The sequence below is a fragment of the Rhinolophus sinicus genome, chromosome 16 (assembly GCF_057876585.1).
Source record: "Rhinolophus sinicus isolate RSI-liver-muscle chromosome 16, RSI-T2T, whole genome shotgun sequence".
Classification (NCBI taxonomy): Eukaryota; Metazoa; Chordata; class Mammalia; order Chiroptera; family Rhinolophidae; genus Rhinolophus; species Rhinolophus sinicus.
Genome location: NC_142516.1, coordinates 92,672,306 through 92,688,894, shown reverse-complemented (window position 1 = coordinate 92,688,894; position 16,589 = coordinate 92,672,306). Strand labels below are relative to the sequence as shown.

Genomic DNA, 16,589 nt, shown 5'->3' with positions numbered 1-16,589 from the left:
GGAGCAACACCGGAAACGGAAGTGAGCTGCTGGGCCGACTGACGGTAACTGGGCTGAGAGGCTGTTCGCAGAGCGAGTTGAAGATGGTGAGTGAACCCCTGGGCGACCCCAGTTCCCGGCGTGCTCGGAACCGTGTCCCGACAGGACCGGGCCGCCGCCTCCCAGCCCGTCTCTGGTGGCGGCTGCGGCGGGAGGATGAGCCCGGCCCCGGGCGCCACGATCTGCCGAGTCATGGGCTTGGGGAACAGCGGCTGTTGCCTGGGCCGGGCTCCGGCGCGGGCCCCGCGGCCAGCGCTTCGGCTCCCTCCTCTTCCACCTCCTTGTCGTCTCTCGGTTTGCGTCCTCCCGGCCCGAGGCCGCCCAGCAGACCCCGGCTCCTTCCGCGTGGTTGGCGCGGAGCTGAAAAGTACCAATCGAAAGTGCAGCCTCCTGCGGGTGGCGCTGCTGCTGCCGCTTCCCCCGAGGGGAGAGCCTATGGGCTTCCAGGGTCCCGGTACCCCTCACTCACCCCACACCCTCGGAACTGGCGTGATAGCAAACCCACTCCTGTAGGTCGCTTTTGATCACGCAGCTTTACTTGACAGACGATTTTGGGAATCTGGCATGCCAGATGTTGGAGGGAGAAAACACCAGGCAGTCGCTACTGCCCGTTTGTCAGTGTTAGTGCATCTCCTCCTTACTCCTCCGCCTCTTTGTCTTTCTCTCTTTTTAACTTCAAAGTTGTGGTGTTTGGGAAAGACTAATGATTCACCATTGCCCCGGCCTCTGATACTAGTACTGCTGCTAGGCCGAGCACATCTGGAAGGCTTCTGTGGGTAAATACTGCTGATGATTGTAAAGAGGTTTTATCAACACTCAAGTGTAACCAGTGATAATTAACTTTCAATAGACTTGTTCTCCTCTGCTGCTGTGTTAGAAACCTCAAGTACTGAGCCTGATATTTTACAGAAGGAAACTGGGCAGGTGATTACAGAAGGACTCAGCTCAGAATTCCCCATTTCTTTGTGCATAGAAGAACTTTCCTTCTATCTCTTTACAGTAAAGCAGCAGAGGTGGAGAAGCATGTTTGGCAGGAAAGCAACAGGATATCCATTTGGGAAGGTACCTGGAAAGATGAGTAAACAGGGCCAGAGAGCGTGTATGCCTTGATCACAGTCACGGAGTAGGTTAGCGACAGTCCACACTGGCTTCCAGGTCCTTTTCCTCATTGACCATGGTTTCTATGTGGGGGAATTGAAACCTGTTGTGCAGGTTCTTGAGTTCCAGGCTAAGGACCTTGGACTTTTTTCTTAACACAGGACAGGGATGAATCAGTGAAAAGTTTTTTTTACATCTTTGGGGGGGGGGGATTTTGTGTGTTAGGAAAACCTTGATATGTGGAGTTGGAAAATGGAAGTGTAGACACAGTAAGACCCAATAGAGTGCTGTGTAAGTTATCCACGGCTGAGAGCCTGGACTAGGGTGGGAGATTGAAGAAACCCTGAAAAATGTACCTACCCAAATAAAATATACAGATGAATTAAGAAATCAACAAGAAAAGCCAGTTTTTCAGAATAGTTTCTCCTAGAACACTAAGACCGATACCAAAGGACCTGTAGTGTTTTCCTTTTTCTGCAAAATTGCAGAAACGAGGCTGGCCTCATTTCTTGAGCAACACATGATTGAAAGTCAGCATCTTGGGTTTTACCTGTGGTGATTTTATTACATTTTATTTGCTTGTTTAATCTGTCTTCATCAGACTAAGCCCTGGAAGGTAGATGTGTATCTTTGTCATCTAGCAGAGTACCTGCCACACAGTAGAGGCTTAAAATATTTGGTGATTAAATGCTTTAGCGTATAAATGCATAAGTTGACCATTCATCAGTACCAATGTACTGAGTCTTTGTTTCCATTTCTTTGACACTATCCAGATTAGATGTATTTATTTTTCATAGGTAGTACTCGCTTATAGAAATCGCTTTCTGAAATCCCCTTTTTTCTTAGCTATTGTGACCACTCTCTTCTAGCTGTGCTGTCTGTCCTTAATCCTTGTACTTCTTCTTTGTCCCAAAGGAATGGTATTCCCCAAGATTCTGTCCTCAACTTTTTTGTTTTGTGCTAATTCCAACCTTAGGGAAGTATCTTTCCAATGAAAGTAAATCTGATCATGCCGTTGTCCTTCGGAGACTCTATTTCAGAAATAAAACCTAAATTTCTTTACATGTTTAAGCCTTTTCATTTTGCCAGCCTTTACTTCTGCCACACTCGCTTGATCATTTATATTTTTATACCTTTACCCATGTTCTTTTTTTCCTGGAATGCCTTTCAATCTGACGACATTCAGAGAAAACTGGGGAGTCCTTGCTATACCCATATTTGGCATTATTCACTGTACAGTGTGCGTCCCCCTAGCATAATGCTACGGCTCGTTGTGATTGTCTAGCCTGGGCTCTTTGAGGGCAGAGAACTTTTCTTTCTAGTCTTAAACCACATTTTGTATGTAGATGTTCCCTGTGGGGTATTTTGAATTTTTCTGTACTTAATAGCATTGTTTATTTGTGTTGTAGAATGCCAGAGGACTTGGATCTCAGCTAAAGGACAGTATCCCTGTTACTGAACTTTCAGCAAGTGGACCTTTTGAAAGTCACGATCTTCTTCGAAAAGGGTATATGGGAGAGTTATGCCTTTGATTTCATTATAATAAAATGTTTCTGGGAATGATTTTTCACAGTATTCTTTAAATATTTTCCTAGGCCATAAATATATATTTAATTTGGGAGTTAGCAAGTAATATACCTTAGACTGGGCGAGGAGCGGGGGCGGAAGCTTACATGTTTTTGATTGTGGAGAAAGCATCTTATCACAGTAGTAGGTTCTCAGGATAGGGCATTCTCCTAGGAAACAGTACCCAGTAGCATGATTTGGTAGGATTCTTTACTTTGCTGCTGATAACTTGGAGAGCCCTTTGTCTCCTTATCTTATTAACTGTTGAAGTCATTCACTTCTTTTGGGAGTGCTTGAACACAGCACTTAAGAGCATGAACTCTGGATTTGGGCTGCCTGGGTTTTGATCCTGACTTTGCTATTTATTAGATGTATGCCTTTGGGCAAGGTACTTAATAGCCATATGTCTCAGTGTCCTCATCTGTGAAATAGGGCTATTAATAATATATATCTTATTTTGAGAAATCAATGAGTTAATATATGAAAAATACTCAGAACAGTACCTGACATTAGTAAGCACTCAGTAAATATTAGCCGCTATGATCTTTCTTTTCTACCTTCAGCACACAGTTATACCCCTTCCCTTGGTTTCCTTTAAGTTTCTGTATGTTTAGGTGTCAGTTTCTGGTACTACCTGTTTCCCTGAAAATGAGATCTAGTCGGACCATCAGCTCCATTGTGTCTTTTGGAGCAAAAATTAATATAAGACCCGGTCTTATTCTAATATAATATGAGACCGGGTCTTATATATAATATAAAAATAATATAAAATAATATAATATAAATACCAGATCTTATATAATATCATATAAGACTGGGTCTTATATTAATTTTTGCTCCAAAAGACGCATTAGTGCTGATGGTCTGGCTAGGTCTTATTTTCGGGGAAACACGGTAGTTCTTTTTCTTGGCAGGCTACTTTTCTGCTTAATCAAATAAGGATAATACTCCCCCCAATCATATACAATTATATAATTGTATAATTAGATACAATTACATCTAATTGTAAGGTATTTATGTCTTGCTGTAATAGAATATCGTTTAATGGTGTCTGGGGGACATAGTGCCTCATTATTGTCTCTCCATTTTGTAGTGAAAGATGCAGTATATAGCCTTTGGAATTGGAGATACAATTTGATTTATAGTATAATCAAATTCATAAGCTAGTCAGTAACCAAGCCCTGATGACTCCCCCTTCCCCCCTCATGAAATGCTCCTTTTTCTTCCTGGTTAGACTGTAAGAGTGCCATGAGCAGCACCATTTTAAAATGCACTTATGTACAAAGACAATATTCAATAAACTATCATTGCATGACTTCCAAGGTTGCTTTCAGCTCTCAAATCCCGCTTTGGACAATAAGATAGCCGTCTTTACATATCTGGAGTAGTAAAGACCAGTGGCCTGGTTCTAGCTATGTGTCACCTTTGTACATAGTAGGTATTCAGTAAACGTCAAACTTACTGTTCAACATGGGTATATTAAAGATACATTAAATACTGAATATGCGTTAGACCTGAGCAGAAGAGGCTTAAATATTTGATATAATACAGAAGCGTGTTATCAGAGTAATAGTAATAAACATACTTTATTAAATTTCTGTCCTCCCTAGTGAATTGAAGTCTTGATTACCAGTATAATAGATGCATTTTAAAACAATTAGCATACAGTAAATTTGACTTTTTTCCCCTTTTGGTGGGTAGTTGTATGAATGTTAATGCATGTATCATTTCCTGTCACCACCACCACAATCAGGATATAGAAGTTTCACCATTCCCCAAAAACTCCCTCGTGCCATCCCATAAGTTACACCTTGGTAGATGTGATTTTGAGCTTTAAATAGAGTGATATATAATCTTCCTTTTAAATGTTTATTTTCAGTTTTTCTTGTGTGAAAAATGAACTCTTGCCCAGTCATCCTCTTGAATTATCAGAAAAAAATGTAAGTATGTTACCAGAATCTTTATTTTTGTCTTCTAGTAGAAAAGTACTTTCAGTTATACTCTTGTGGTTTCATTTATTAAGACAGTTCTGGTATTGAGCATTTTACCAGAGGAATATGAGGCCTTATTTTTCATATCCTTCTAGAGTAGGCTTTGAATTATCCATATGCTGCTTCACTGAAGTTCCCTTTCCACACGTTCTTCTCTGTCTTTTCTATGGACATTTGTAAGTGTTGGTCCCTTCTCGCTCCTCTCATATTTTCTCATTTTATGATCCTGTTTTCTTCCGTTTTACCCCTGCTGTTTTGCTGTTGACCTCCAAGTCTGTATCTCTCGCCTTGACCTCTTTCTCAAGCCCTGCGTCTCCAAGTACTGAGGGACATATCCATTTGCTAGGCACAGTAGGTACACAAATGAATGTGATATAATCCTCATTCTTAAGGGGCTGCAAATGTAACGGGAGGACAAGCGGTGGATGGGGGCTTCACGAGATATTACAGAGGACCAAGAATGGAGCAACATCTGTGCTTGTGGATTGTGGAAGGCTTTATAGAGGATTTGAACAGTTTTAGACTAGGCACCACCAGCTTAAATAGATAATAGATGGGGAACAGTCCCTCTAAAGAGCATGTAGCCCGTACACATGTTCTGTAGGCAACGTAAAGGGTTTTAAATGTACGTTCAGAGCTGGAACAAGTGGTATCTTATTATGTGGGGAAGGTGGTGCAGTGTTACCCAGTTAACAGAAAGCTGACCTATTTCTTTTTTGCTTCCTCTCTAGTAAGGGGAAAGAGCTTTCTATAAGAAAGAGTAGAATAAATGATGTAATGATAAAATTGAAGTTTAAATTCGATGAGAAAATAAAAGGGCTCCCAGTTGCTTTAAGTGCATTCTGGTTTCATGCTCAGAAGTTGACTTAGGAAGCTTAGGTGTTTTTCAAAGATGAGGTTAACTATAAAAAGCATGTACATTATGTTTATGGAGGAAAAAAGCTACAAAGGAGGCCTCATTTTGATGAGTAAATGAACTATATCACAGATGACAAAATAGACCAAAAGACTAGGCCAAAATTTTTTTAAAAAACAGGTTCGAAAAATGCATTTGGGTTCAAAAAATGAATTCTACACGTGTAGATGGGGTAAACTTGACTTGTTACATAAAACTTGATATTAACTCACTGTATGGTCAGGATAAGCCAGCAGATTGTTTTAGACACTAAACAGAACAGTTAAGGCAATCTTGGACTTGATTAATAATGATAGGGCTCAAATCAAAGGAGATTATACCCTCACTTTCCTAAGTGTTAATCTGGCCATTAGATTTGGAATATTGGTTCAGTTCTGAGCAATATTTGTTAAGAGAAACTTGGACAAATCTCAGTGAGACTGACCAAAATGGTGAAGAGTCTAAAAATTTCGTAGATCTTTTGAGACTCAGCTTACATCTATTGCCGCTATGTTGTCTTGGCCATTTAACCAGCTCGTGGAGGTCTCTCTCTTAAAATTCTGTGGCACTTATCCATTGTAAGTCCTTTAGCATGGATTATGTAATGGAACTATATAGATTTCAATTCTTGGTGCCATACTTATTAGTTAAGTAAACTTGGGCAAGTGGCTTAATCTCTCTTTAAGGCTTAGTTTCTTCTTCTGTAAAATGCAGTTAGTAATTGCCCACCCGTTGGCATATGCTGGCAATTGGGAACTGCAGGGATGGTGGTGAAGGAAGGTGGCCATCATCATCATCTATACAACTAGCGATTCTTTTGTCCCAGGGACATTTGGCAGTGTGGTTGTCATAAGTGGTGTCAGGGAGAAGGGTCTATTGGGTGGAGGCCAGGCATGCTGCTCAACATCATATAGAGCACAGGACGGTCCGCACCTAACGCAGCAAAGAATGATCTGGCCCAAGATGTCAGTGGTGCCAAGGGTGGAGAAGCTCTGACCTGTGTGTAATGTCTGCCCTACTGGATTGTATATGTGGTCTACCTCCAGGGTAGACTCCTGTTTTGTTGTATATCCCCACTCGGCCTAATTCTAATTTTGCATGTGGTTGCTAGTAAAGAGGTGTATGTTGATTGGTATTTGCAGTTTGCCATCACATTACAAAGTGGGTATCGTCATCAAAGTTTATAAAATTGAATTTTTCTACATATGGTTATATTTAGTTACCATGAGGATAATTCAGTAGTTAAAGGAAACCTTTCAATTAGAACTTCAAGCCATATACTCACAATAAAATATTGCCTGTTTTCCCTAAATATGGACCAAAATTCAGACCATCTGTCAGAATTTTGCTGTCAAGGTAATTAAAAACCATATTGCTAGATCTCTTTCTTCAGACTTCATGTATGTGGCCCCCAGGTCATGTCCCAGGTGGGCAATAATCTCTCAATAGATTTTGGATCAAAGTTACTTTTTTTTTTGATGACTTAAAAAAATCTTATCAAGAGAGTATAGTATAACAAAAAATGACAACAGGTCACTTTACCTTGTTATAATTACTTTACCTCAGAGTTTTGAGAAATCTATTTGCATATCATAAACACTATCCTAATAGCTATCTTGGGAAACTGAATCAAGTTGATTAATTTTGCCTGAAATACATTAAATTGTGATAAAAGTTTTTGTAAGTGATATCAGTGCTTAAACTACGATTTTAGAAAAAAATTGTTTATTTAGTATGCAATACAAATTGGACAGACATTGTTCAGAGTTCTGGGACTTTTTTCCCCTGGAATCAATAACCCCCAAAAGTGGAGTTGAAACATTTTAATTAACAGGATAGTATAATGGGTTTGATTATTTCTTTATGAAATCCTTTGAAATACATTTTTTCGTACTTAGAAATTCACTAGTAATTTTTGTCACTGTATATATACCTGTTTCTGGGTCTCAGTTTATTTATATCTTTTCTTTCTTCTACCAGTTTGGCAGTAATTCTCATCAAAAGCACTGAGGTGTAACTATACTTTGTGAATGAATATACCTTTGCATTGTGAAAAACATTCCTTATTAGTTTTGTAATTCCAAATTTTAGATGGTAATTTTACACTGGTGAAGCATACCAGCATGCTGGATAAAATACAGACATATATATCCAAAAATTAATTGAAGAAATTAGTGAAAGTACTTTGTTTTTATTTCAGTTGTGGATATTAAAATTCTTTGTCTAAGTATTCCATACCTATCGATGCTAACTGTTTTGAATGCAGAATGTTGAATGTACCATTTAAAGTTACATTGTTGTCTTTTGTAGTTCCAGCTCAACCGAGATAAAATGAATTTTTCCACACTGAGAAACATCCAGGGTCTGTTTGCTCCACTCAAGTTGCAAATGGAATTCAAGGCCGTGCAGCAGGTGAGTGCGTGGATGTCAGTTACATACACATCCCACCTGTGTGTTGCTATGGGTGGTAGCGACTTCTATTTTAGGGCTGCACAAACCTGACCTTGCCTTCTCCCTACCGCCTGTGCTACTTCCCCCCTTTTCAGGGTATGACCTTGATTCCTCCTTTATAGATAAAAAAGATGCCATTACATGGAAAACTTCAAATGATGGGCTCAGTGTCTGAAAACTTAACGTGCATCCGCTTTCGTGTCTGTCCTTTTGGAGGGTTCCATTGAATTAGAGATGCCTCTGGGACGATCCAAATGGCGATATCTAGTAGGCAGTTTGTATATAGCTGAATATACCTGTTGCTCAGGGGTAAGATCTTAGAAATGTCCTTCCAAGTATGTGAGAACCGTCCGTCCACCTGTGCTCTGAATTCTGTCACATCACACTACTTCCGGGACTTTCCTGTTCATGGATCCTTTCTGTAGCTGATGTCTTCTACCTCCCGCTCCACTTGCTGGGACTCAGCATTTGTACATTCTCAAACCTGTTTTTTAAAACAGCATAAATTGTATCAATCCCAAATCCCTTTATAGTAACTTCTCTCTCACTAAGTGTGCTTTTGCAAGTTGAGCTTTTAAAAAAGTTGCCTACATTTGCTACATACACTCCTTTACCTCCTATTTACTCAATCCAGTTTTCTGGCTCCCATCACACAGGTAAAACCGCTCCTGAAAGATATGGACATTCTCCCTTCCTTATTTTGCTTGGTCTCCCTGTGGTGTGTAACACTGATGGCACCACCTGCCTTCTTCCCGTGGCTTTTAGGACATCGCACTTTCCTGATGTCCCCTCCTCTCTGAAACCTCACGCTCAGGTTCCCTGAAATACCAGTTTCGTTAGTGCCCGTCTCTGGTCCTCTCCTCATCCTGTTACTTCCTACCTATTCCTCTGGCTTTAGTTACCATTGATATATTGGTGACACTCAAGTTTTAATTCCCAAGTAAACTTATAGGCTTCTCCAGTTGGAAGTCCCACAGGCACTTCAAACTTCACATGTCCGAGTCCAGAATAACTTTCTCACGTAGTCCTCCTCGTGTATGACTAGGGTTCTTCCTAACGCACAAATGGGAGCATTGGCATTGGGTCTCTCACCCAGCACCTCATCTCACCCTGCCCCCCCCCCCCCCCAAATCCAGTCAGTTACCTCTTCTTCTTATCATTGCAACTACATTGGCTCTGACCTCCCATGCTTCATCTGGGTTACGGCAACAGCCACCGCGCTGCCCCAGTGCACCGTACACCCTCCAGCCAGAATCGTCGGTAAAACACAGGTTTGATCAGGGCACTCCCCTCGCTTTGCCCTCACAATAAAGCCGTGTCCTCGTCGTGCTCTGCTCATGAACTAACGGCCTCCTTGCTGCCCTCCGTGCTCCATCGCCTCCTTGACTGGTCTCAGGGTCCTGACTCACCTCTTCTCTCTCCTTCTGGCTTGTGCACGTGTTCTTCCTACTACCGCGACTTCCTTTCTCACCTGGCCCAAACTGCGTCTTTCCATAACTGGTATTAATGGCACCACTCAGTCATTCTGGAAGCTGTTTTAGAACTTTTTTCCAAGGAGAAAGCTCTAAAAAGAACATGCGTGGCTTTATGTCAGAATAACTTGGGTGTGAATCTTGGCTCTACCATCTCCTAGTCTTAAGAACTTCAATAAATTAGAGTCCTTTCTGAGCCTCAGATCGTTTGTTGATTATAATGTGAAATGGAGTTAGCAGGAAGAACAGTGGAGGGTTATTAGGGTTATTCTGGGGATGAAATGAAATGCGTGCGTTTGTACAAAACTGTTGGCTTCTATTTTTACCATCCTACTCAGATTCCAGCTACGTACTGCTGCTATTCTGGGCCTAAACTTTTAATCCCAGAAGCTTTTCCCAGAATCCTGGCCTTTTCCCCCTGATCCCTGTACTACTGCAGTTCTTGCTCAGGAGGATGTGTGCCCTGCTTTTGATGCTTTCTCAGCACTCTTCTCTGGTCAGACTGGATCTACCATCATCCCCTTACTGTCTGCTTCCACGTACAGGCTCCATTTCTGTTTCATCCTCTTCCTCCTATATCCTTCCCACTTACTGTTCTCCCCCCTCACCCAGTTTTGACAACCTAGAGCAATTTTACATGCTACAAAGATTTAACTATCTCTATAGGCCATTAGTAATTGAAAATATTTTTAGTCTGCATACATTTTCTTGGGGGGAAAAATCTTAACTGCCCCCTTAGATGCTGAAGTTATGATTACTTCAAAATACTAGTATCGTCTAGTCACTGACCACCTGTTACTCTTCTGGTATTCTTTTGGCGATATCCAAAATTGTCTGCATTGAGTCAAATTATAACTGCCAGACAACTAACTAACAAAGAACAGAAAAATTGAAAATTTGGGTTGGCTACATTAAAATTTATTGAGTACCGACTATGTGCCAATGACTATGCTATATACATACTTCACAGCACATTGTACTGCAAGTTTGAGAGGGAGGTGGTGGTACCCGGTTCTCAGATGAGGAAACAGGTGAGACACATCAGGGAACTTACACAAAGCCATAGGACTGGTAAGTAGTAGAATCAGAACTTGAATCCAGGTCTCTCTGACCCCACAGCCATGCCTTCACCACTATGCTCAGGCACCAGTCTGCAATATATGTGTGTGTTTAATACTTGAAAAAAGTAGATGACACTAGCTCAAAATAATAATGCGTTATTGTTTTAAGATTTGGTTTTGTTTTGGTATTTTTTAAAGGTCCTACGAATGAGTTTGATCTTCATTTTTGGTTATCATTACTGTATGAAAGGGTCATGATTTACCTTTGTACTATGAGAGATACAAAACAACATACAAAATAATCTGTTTACTAAGTAGGATAATGATGTCACTGAGTTGGAATTTCACCCGGAATTTCATCATCCCACATTTATTAGGAACTAGACGTGGTAGGCTCGGGGATTTTACGTTTCATCAAGTGGTATATGCTGTGAAGAAAGGCCCCTAATTAGTGCAAGCCCGCTAGGATTATTAAGTGTTAATACAAGTACAATTTCAGTGTCTTTACATATTTGAGTCAAGTTTTAAGGAATTTTTAAAAACTTGGTTTGGGTCTGAAATATAAACTTTCTCCTGCGTGGTCAAATATATTTTATTTAGTTTTGTGCATTTTCCAAATAAAGAATGAAGAACATGGAATTAGGTTATACTTTTACACCCCCCCTCGGTTTTTTCTAATCTTGCCCTTTTGTACTTTTCCCAAAGGTTCAGCGTCTTCCATTTCTTCCAAGCTCAAACCTTTCACTGGATATTTTGAGGGGTAATGATGAGACTATTGGATTTGAAGATATTCTTAATGGTAAGTGTCATTTTCTGGAACCTCAATAACGTACAAAGCAGCAGCGAACAAAACCCTTGCGCTCATGGATTTGACTGCTGCTTGGATTCACGTGTGTCATTCACTGCACTGAGATACAATCAATGGTAGTAACTGTTCTTGAACTGGTTTTGAAAGGGGAAATTATTTATGGAGCTGTGAGGTTATAGTCATGTCAGTTAATGGTAGTCATTCAGTTCTTACCCTGAGGATAAAGTCTAATAATGAGAGTCTAACACAGTATTCTTAGGGTAGCTTAAACAGTGATTGTTATTTCAGTATTCAGGACGTTTGTGGGATCTGACTAGTTTTTAAGATAAAAGTTAGATGAAAGTTTTCTAATAAATAAGATTAAAGTTTTCTTTAAAAAATAGCCCCCCCACCACTAATTTTTGTGCTTCTGTAGATGGTAACTAGGAAAGAAGACTGTAATCTGTAATGAAATTCCCTGAATAATTGTATTATGTACGAGATACATGAGTTTTAAGTAAGAACAATACACACATCCTCTATTAATAATAATAGCATCCTCTGTTTTTTCTGGTTCTGAGGAAGATAAATAAATATAATTCTGTCCAGTATTGGCTCTGTTCATTATGCCTCAGCAGCTCAGGAGAAACACAAAACCCAACAGGATTAAATTACATTAGTTTTGCTTGGCTGCCGATGTCCGGTAAGGAAATGCTGTGGACACAACAGAAGTCTAGTGAGCCTCCTCTGAGAATCTTCACTGAGGGAGCTTTTTAAAGCAGGAAAACCTGGAATTCTTAAGTTTTGGCCTTGAGCTTAGACCTCATTTAAAATTAGTAAGGTGATAATTCAAGTTTGTGTATTCTTTTAATTAGTTACAAAAATGCATTCATTTAAAAATCAGCTTCTTTGATTCTGTGTAAAGAAAGGGAAGGGGACTTCTTGAGCATTTAGTCAGTCAGTCAGATGTTTATTAGGTGTCAGGCTCTGGGCTAGGCAGTGAAAAAACAAACATCTGTGCTTTCTAATGGGGGAGGTAAACGTTAAACAGGTAAAACACAAACGTAATGATAAATTGTAATAAATTCTAGGAATCAAAAGCATAGGGATATAGTTTGTTGTTGGGTAGGAGAGGCAGGCACCTCTGGGAATAAGTTGATTCCTAAAAGATACTCGTCTATGAGTTACTTGATCTAAAAGCAGAGGGAAGAATCTCTCAGGGTCTCCCACCTGAGAACAGCAGAACTCTGAAGGGTTTTAGATCTTATACTATCTACAAGCTAACAAGTTAGCCTGCCATGGTTTCATGGGCGCTAGCAGAAGACAAGACTCTTAGGGACAAGGGACAGTTTATTACAGCAGTAGCACTCGCCAGATTGTCAGCTTCTCTCAGTTCCCTGAGCCCCAGTTCCCACAGGCAGCAAGAAGAGCGTCTGGGGACGCCTGCATATTACGTGTCTTCCATTACAGGAAGGAGAACCCCACCCGGGGTCAGGGCACCCGAGTCTGTATAAGAGGCAGTTCAGCCACGGGAGACACGATGGGTCTTCTGAGGCTGTTCACTTTAGAAATGGCCTTGGAAAGAGTCCAGAACAAGGCAGGCAGTGCATCTGTTTCGAAGATTGACAGAATCATGGGAGACCCATGGGGAATTGTCTCACAACACCTGCATGCATGCATGCGTGCATGCACACACACGCAAGCGTGTGCAGGAGGTCCATGTGGCTGGAGTGTTTTCAGGAAATGCAGCAGTTGAAGAGCTAGGAGCCAGAGATTTGTAGAAGTTTATTCAAATGCAATGGAAAGCCACTGAATGGTTTTAAGCAGTGATGTGATATGATTTCATGTTTAAAAAGGTCACTGTCCTGTGAAAATCTTTTTGTATTCATTCCTTCCATCCCTGTAAGGTAGAAATGAGTGAGAAAGATCCCCTGCTGAGGTGATTTTTGTCCGGAAGAGACCATTACATGGCACTTGGGGTAACCCCCCGGCCCCTCCATGGGAACTGCGATGGCATAACATATGGGCAGTTCATGGCTTCACCTTGGGGCCTGCCTTAGCTTAGGGTATTTTCTACCTCACTGGTCAGACCCCAGGTTCAATGTCACTCCTTCGGAGAGGCCTTCCTTCACTGCCCAGTCTACAGTGGTCCCTAGTCACTGTCACCTCACTTTAGTTCTTTGCGCACCACATATCAGGTATTTGTCTTGCTTCTTAGTTGTCGCCCCGAGTTACACACACACCTCGTGAGAGCTGGGCCTCGGTCCTGCCAGCGCCTGTGCCCCCAGGGCCTGATAAAGCGCTCGGCCCACAGGAAGTGTTGGAAGCGCCTGCTCAGCGCTGTCCTCACCACCTTGGAGCTGGAGGAATTTGAAGTCTGCATGAGGACTATTAAACTGTGATGCAAGTCTGTCTTTCTCCAGATTACGTGTTGTGAAGTTTTGGAGGTGATGAGGGTTTTGTGCTCTCGTCTAGAGGGCTTGGCCAAGAAAAATCTGCACATTTTACGAGCGAGCGAAGGGCATGTGAGGAGGGCAATAGTAAAGTCCAAACTGGACTCTCCCTTACTGCTGAGGGGGCCTTCCATCCCCCTCGCCCTCACTTTGATGAGTAAGGGGCTGAGCAGAGCCCCGGTCCTGCCCCGAGTACAGCGAGTTCACAGCACAGCCAGCCAGCCTGGAAACACAGGCCGGGGTCTTGCTTACGTCTTTGGGGCAAGTGATTGATTTAGTAAGTACATACTGTACTAGAGTTTAAAAGAAATCGTTGTTCTCTAGGTGAATATTGTCTTTGTTTAAAAATGGAAAACATTAAGCTGAACCTCAGGTCCTCCGTGATTACCCCCAGACCGTTTCCCTCCCTCCTTGCCTGGTTCCCGGCCATCCTCCCAGGCTTTGCACTGTGTGTCTTCGTACAAACATGTACAGTCAGAAAATGTTGGGCATTGCATAGTGTTTGTTTATTTTTTTAACAAAATTGGTATCATGCTGAATGTATCTTACGGTATATGTGATGTATCAATACATTTATTGGCAGATGTTTACATTTTTCTCATTAACTCGAAACAGCGCTGCAGCATAGGTCTTTGCCTATTCTTTCTACTCATATGTAGACGTGTTCTTTTAAGTTTAGATTTTGAGTGTCTGTTACATATGTAGCAATTTATTAATAATTGTAGTAGTATCAATTGTTGATAAGGCTACTTTGCTGTGTGACACGTGTCGAGAGCATAGATTGCTGAACTGATGCGACACAGTGGTCTGTAGTTAATCTTAGAAGGTGCAGTGAGCGAACACCCAACTGGATCAGTTACTCTTGGCAATCATTATTTCAGTTATTGGATTTTTATTCTGTTTCTATTCCTGTGTTGAGTGGGTGGCAAAAAAGGAAAAAGGCTTTGTTTTTAGGGAGCTTACTATTAGTATTAATTTAAAAAGCTCTTTTAGGTGTATTATAACAGTTCAAGTTTTGGTCTGACTCATCCATAAAAACAAGAGTGAAGATTGTTAAGGTTTTTTGACTCTAGAATTCTGATTTATGTTTTCATTTGTGTATGAAGTAGAGCACAAAACACTACAGACAAAATGTTTTTGCAATTTAGATTAAGAGATTACCTCATCTATTAGAGATTGTTCTAGAGTCATCTAGAAGTGAGAAATTTTCCTTTGCAGTCAGTCTGTTTTCTTTCGTTAGATTAGTTTTGCCCCTTCTACATTTTCATATGACTGATTCAGACTGACACCAAATCAATGAATTTATCTTTTTTAGAGAATCTTTAATATGTTTCTGTTTATTTTCAGACCCATCACAAAGTGAACTAATGGGAGAACCACACTTGATGGTGGAATATAAACTCGGTTTACTGTAATGCAGTGTGCTGTTCGTGAAGATGGAGGGGATACATCTTGTTTATAGTCGTCTTTTTACTATAATTTTATGTACACAACACATGAGAATTGTTGCCTAAATAATATCTGATCATTTGAAAGTATTTGGGTCTTTGGTTTATGTCCATGTGACAGTTGAAAACACTAGAGATGATTTTAAAACTCCTGGTTTATATTAACAATATAAAGGCTATTAACAATAGCCTATGTCTTTAAAACATTGTGTGAATGAATATTATAAAATCGTCTTCAGGTTCCAGGTCATCCTATTTTCTGGGTAGTCCATACATTTAATTTTGAATAAAAATTATCGTTATTTGTCTCCAGCCTTCACAGTAGCATATTTCAGAGTAAACATCTGTAATTGTTTCACTGGCAACTCTTCAATTTAGGTATAAAATCAGATATTTGTGTTTTACCTTATTTCTGTAGTGCTCATAAGAGTAATATTTGCTTTATTGAACTTACTTTAGAATTATAGCCTATTTTTTGATTCTTTCAAGTGGAAAAATATGAGTTTAGAGGTTTTGATTTGGATCTTGGTTTTACAGTGAAAAATTAAATAAAGTAACCAGCAAATGTCAATTAAACTGTTGTACTGCATAGGTTTATATATCACAAGATGCTTAAATTAAAAACATTAGTCATTCATGTACACACTCGTTTCCATGAACAAATTCTGTTATAATTTATTTAAAAATAAATCTTCACTATGGTGGTTCTTTTTTATAGGGTATTCTTTATTAACCCGGTATACGAAAATGAAAGATTTCTAGATTTAATTACTGAGTGGGTCATCTTTCACTAATTAAAAAATATTTTTAAATTATCAATTTCTGGTTTATTTCTGATTAGGGGTTAATATTCAAGATGTATAAAGAACTCATACAACTCAACAACAAAAATACAAACGATCCCATTAAAAACTGAGCACAAGATGTGAATAGACATTTTCCAAGGAAGACGTGCAAATGGCCACCAGGCCCAGGGAAAGATGCTCAGCATCGGAAACGCAAATCAAAACCGCAGTCAGATAGTTCACATTCTTGTGCAATTTTACGTCCCCAGAAACATCTTTCTTGGATACATCATTGATTTGCAACTAAAGGCAATACTGCCCCTCCCTTCAGGGGCCTGGGCACATTTGACAATGTTTAGAAGATATTTTTGGTTGGCACAACTTTGGAGGGTGGGAGATGCGACTGGTATATATTGGGTAGAGGCCAGGGATGCTGCTAAACATCCTGCAACGGGACAGGCTTATGGTTATGTAATGAAAGTACTAACGGAGATGACGTACAATACTCCTCATTTATATTGAAACAGTAGCCTTCCGTGTCTT

The 16,589-nt window shown here is 40.4% G+C and overlaps 1 protein-coding gene across 1 annotated transcript; it reads left to right on the top strand.

The window, feature by feature from the left end:
* Positions 1 to 13: 13 nt before the first annotated feature.
* On the top strand, positions 14 to 16,076 carry POMP (proteasome maturation protein). Its single transcript, XM_019736574.3, has 6 exons — positions 14 to 86; positions 2,547 to 2,644; positions 4,583 to 4,643; positions 7,900 to 8,001; positions 11,279 to 11,372; positions 15,161 to 16,076. The coding sequence occupies exons 1-6, from the start codon at positions 84 to 86 to the stop codon at positions 15,226 to 15,228; spliced, it is 426 nt and encodes a 141-aa protein (XP_019592133.3). The 5' UTR covers positions 14 to 83; the 3' UTR covers positions 15,229 to 16,076.
* The last annotated feature ends 513 nt before the right edge of the window (positions 16,077 to 16,589 follow it).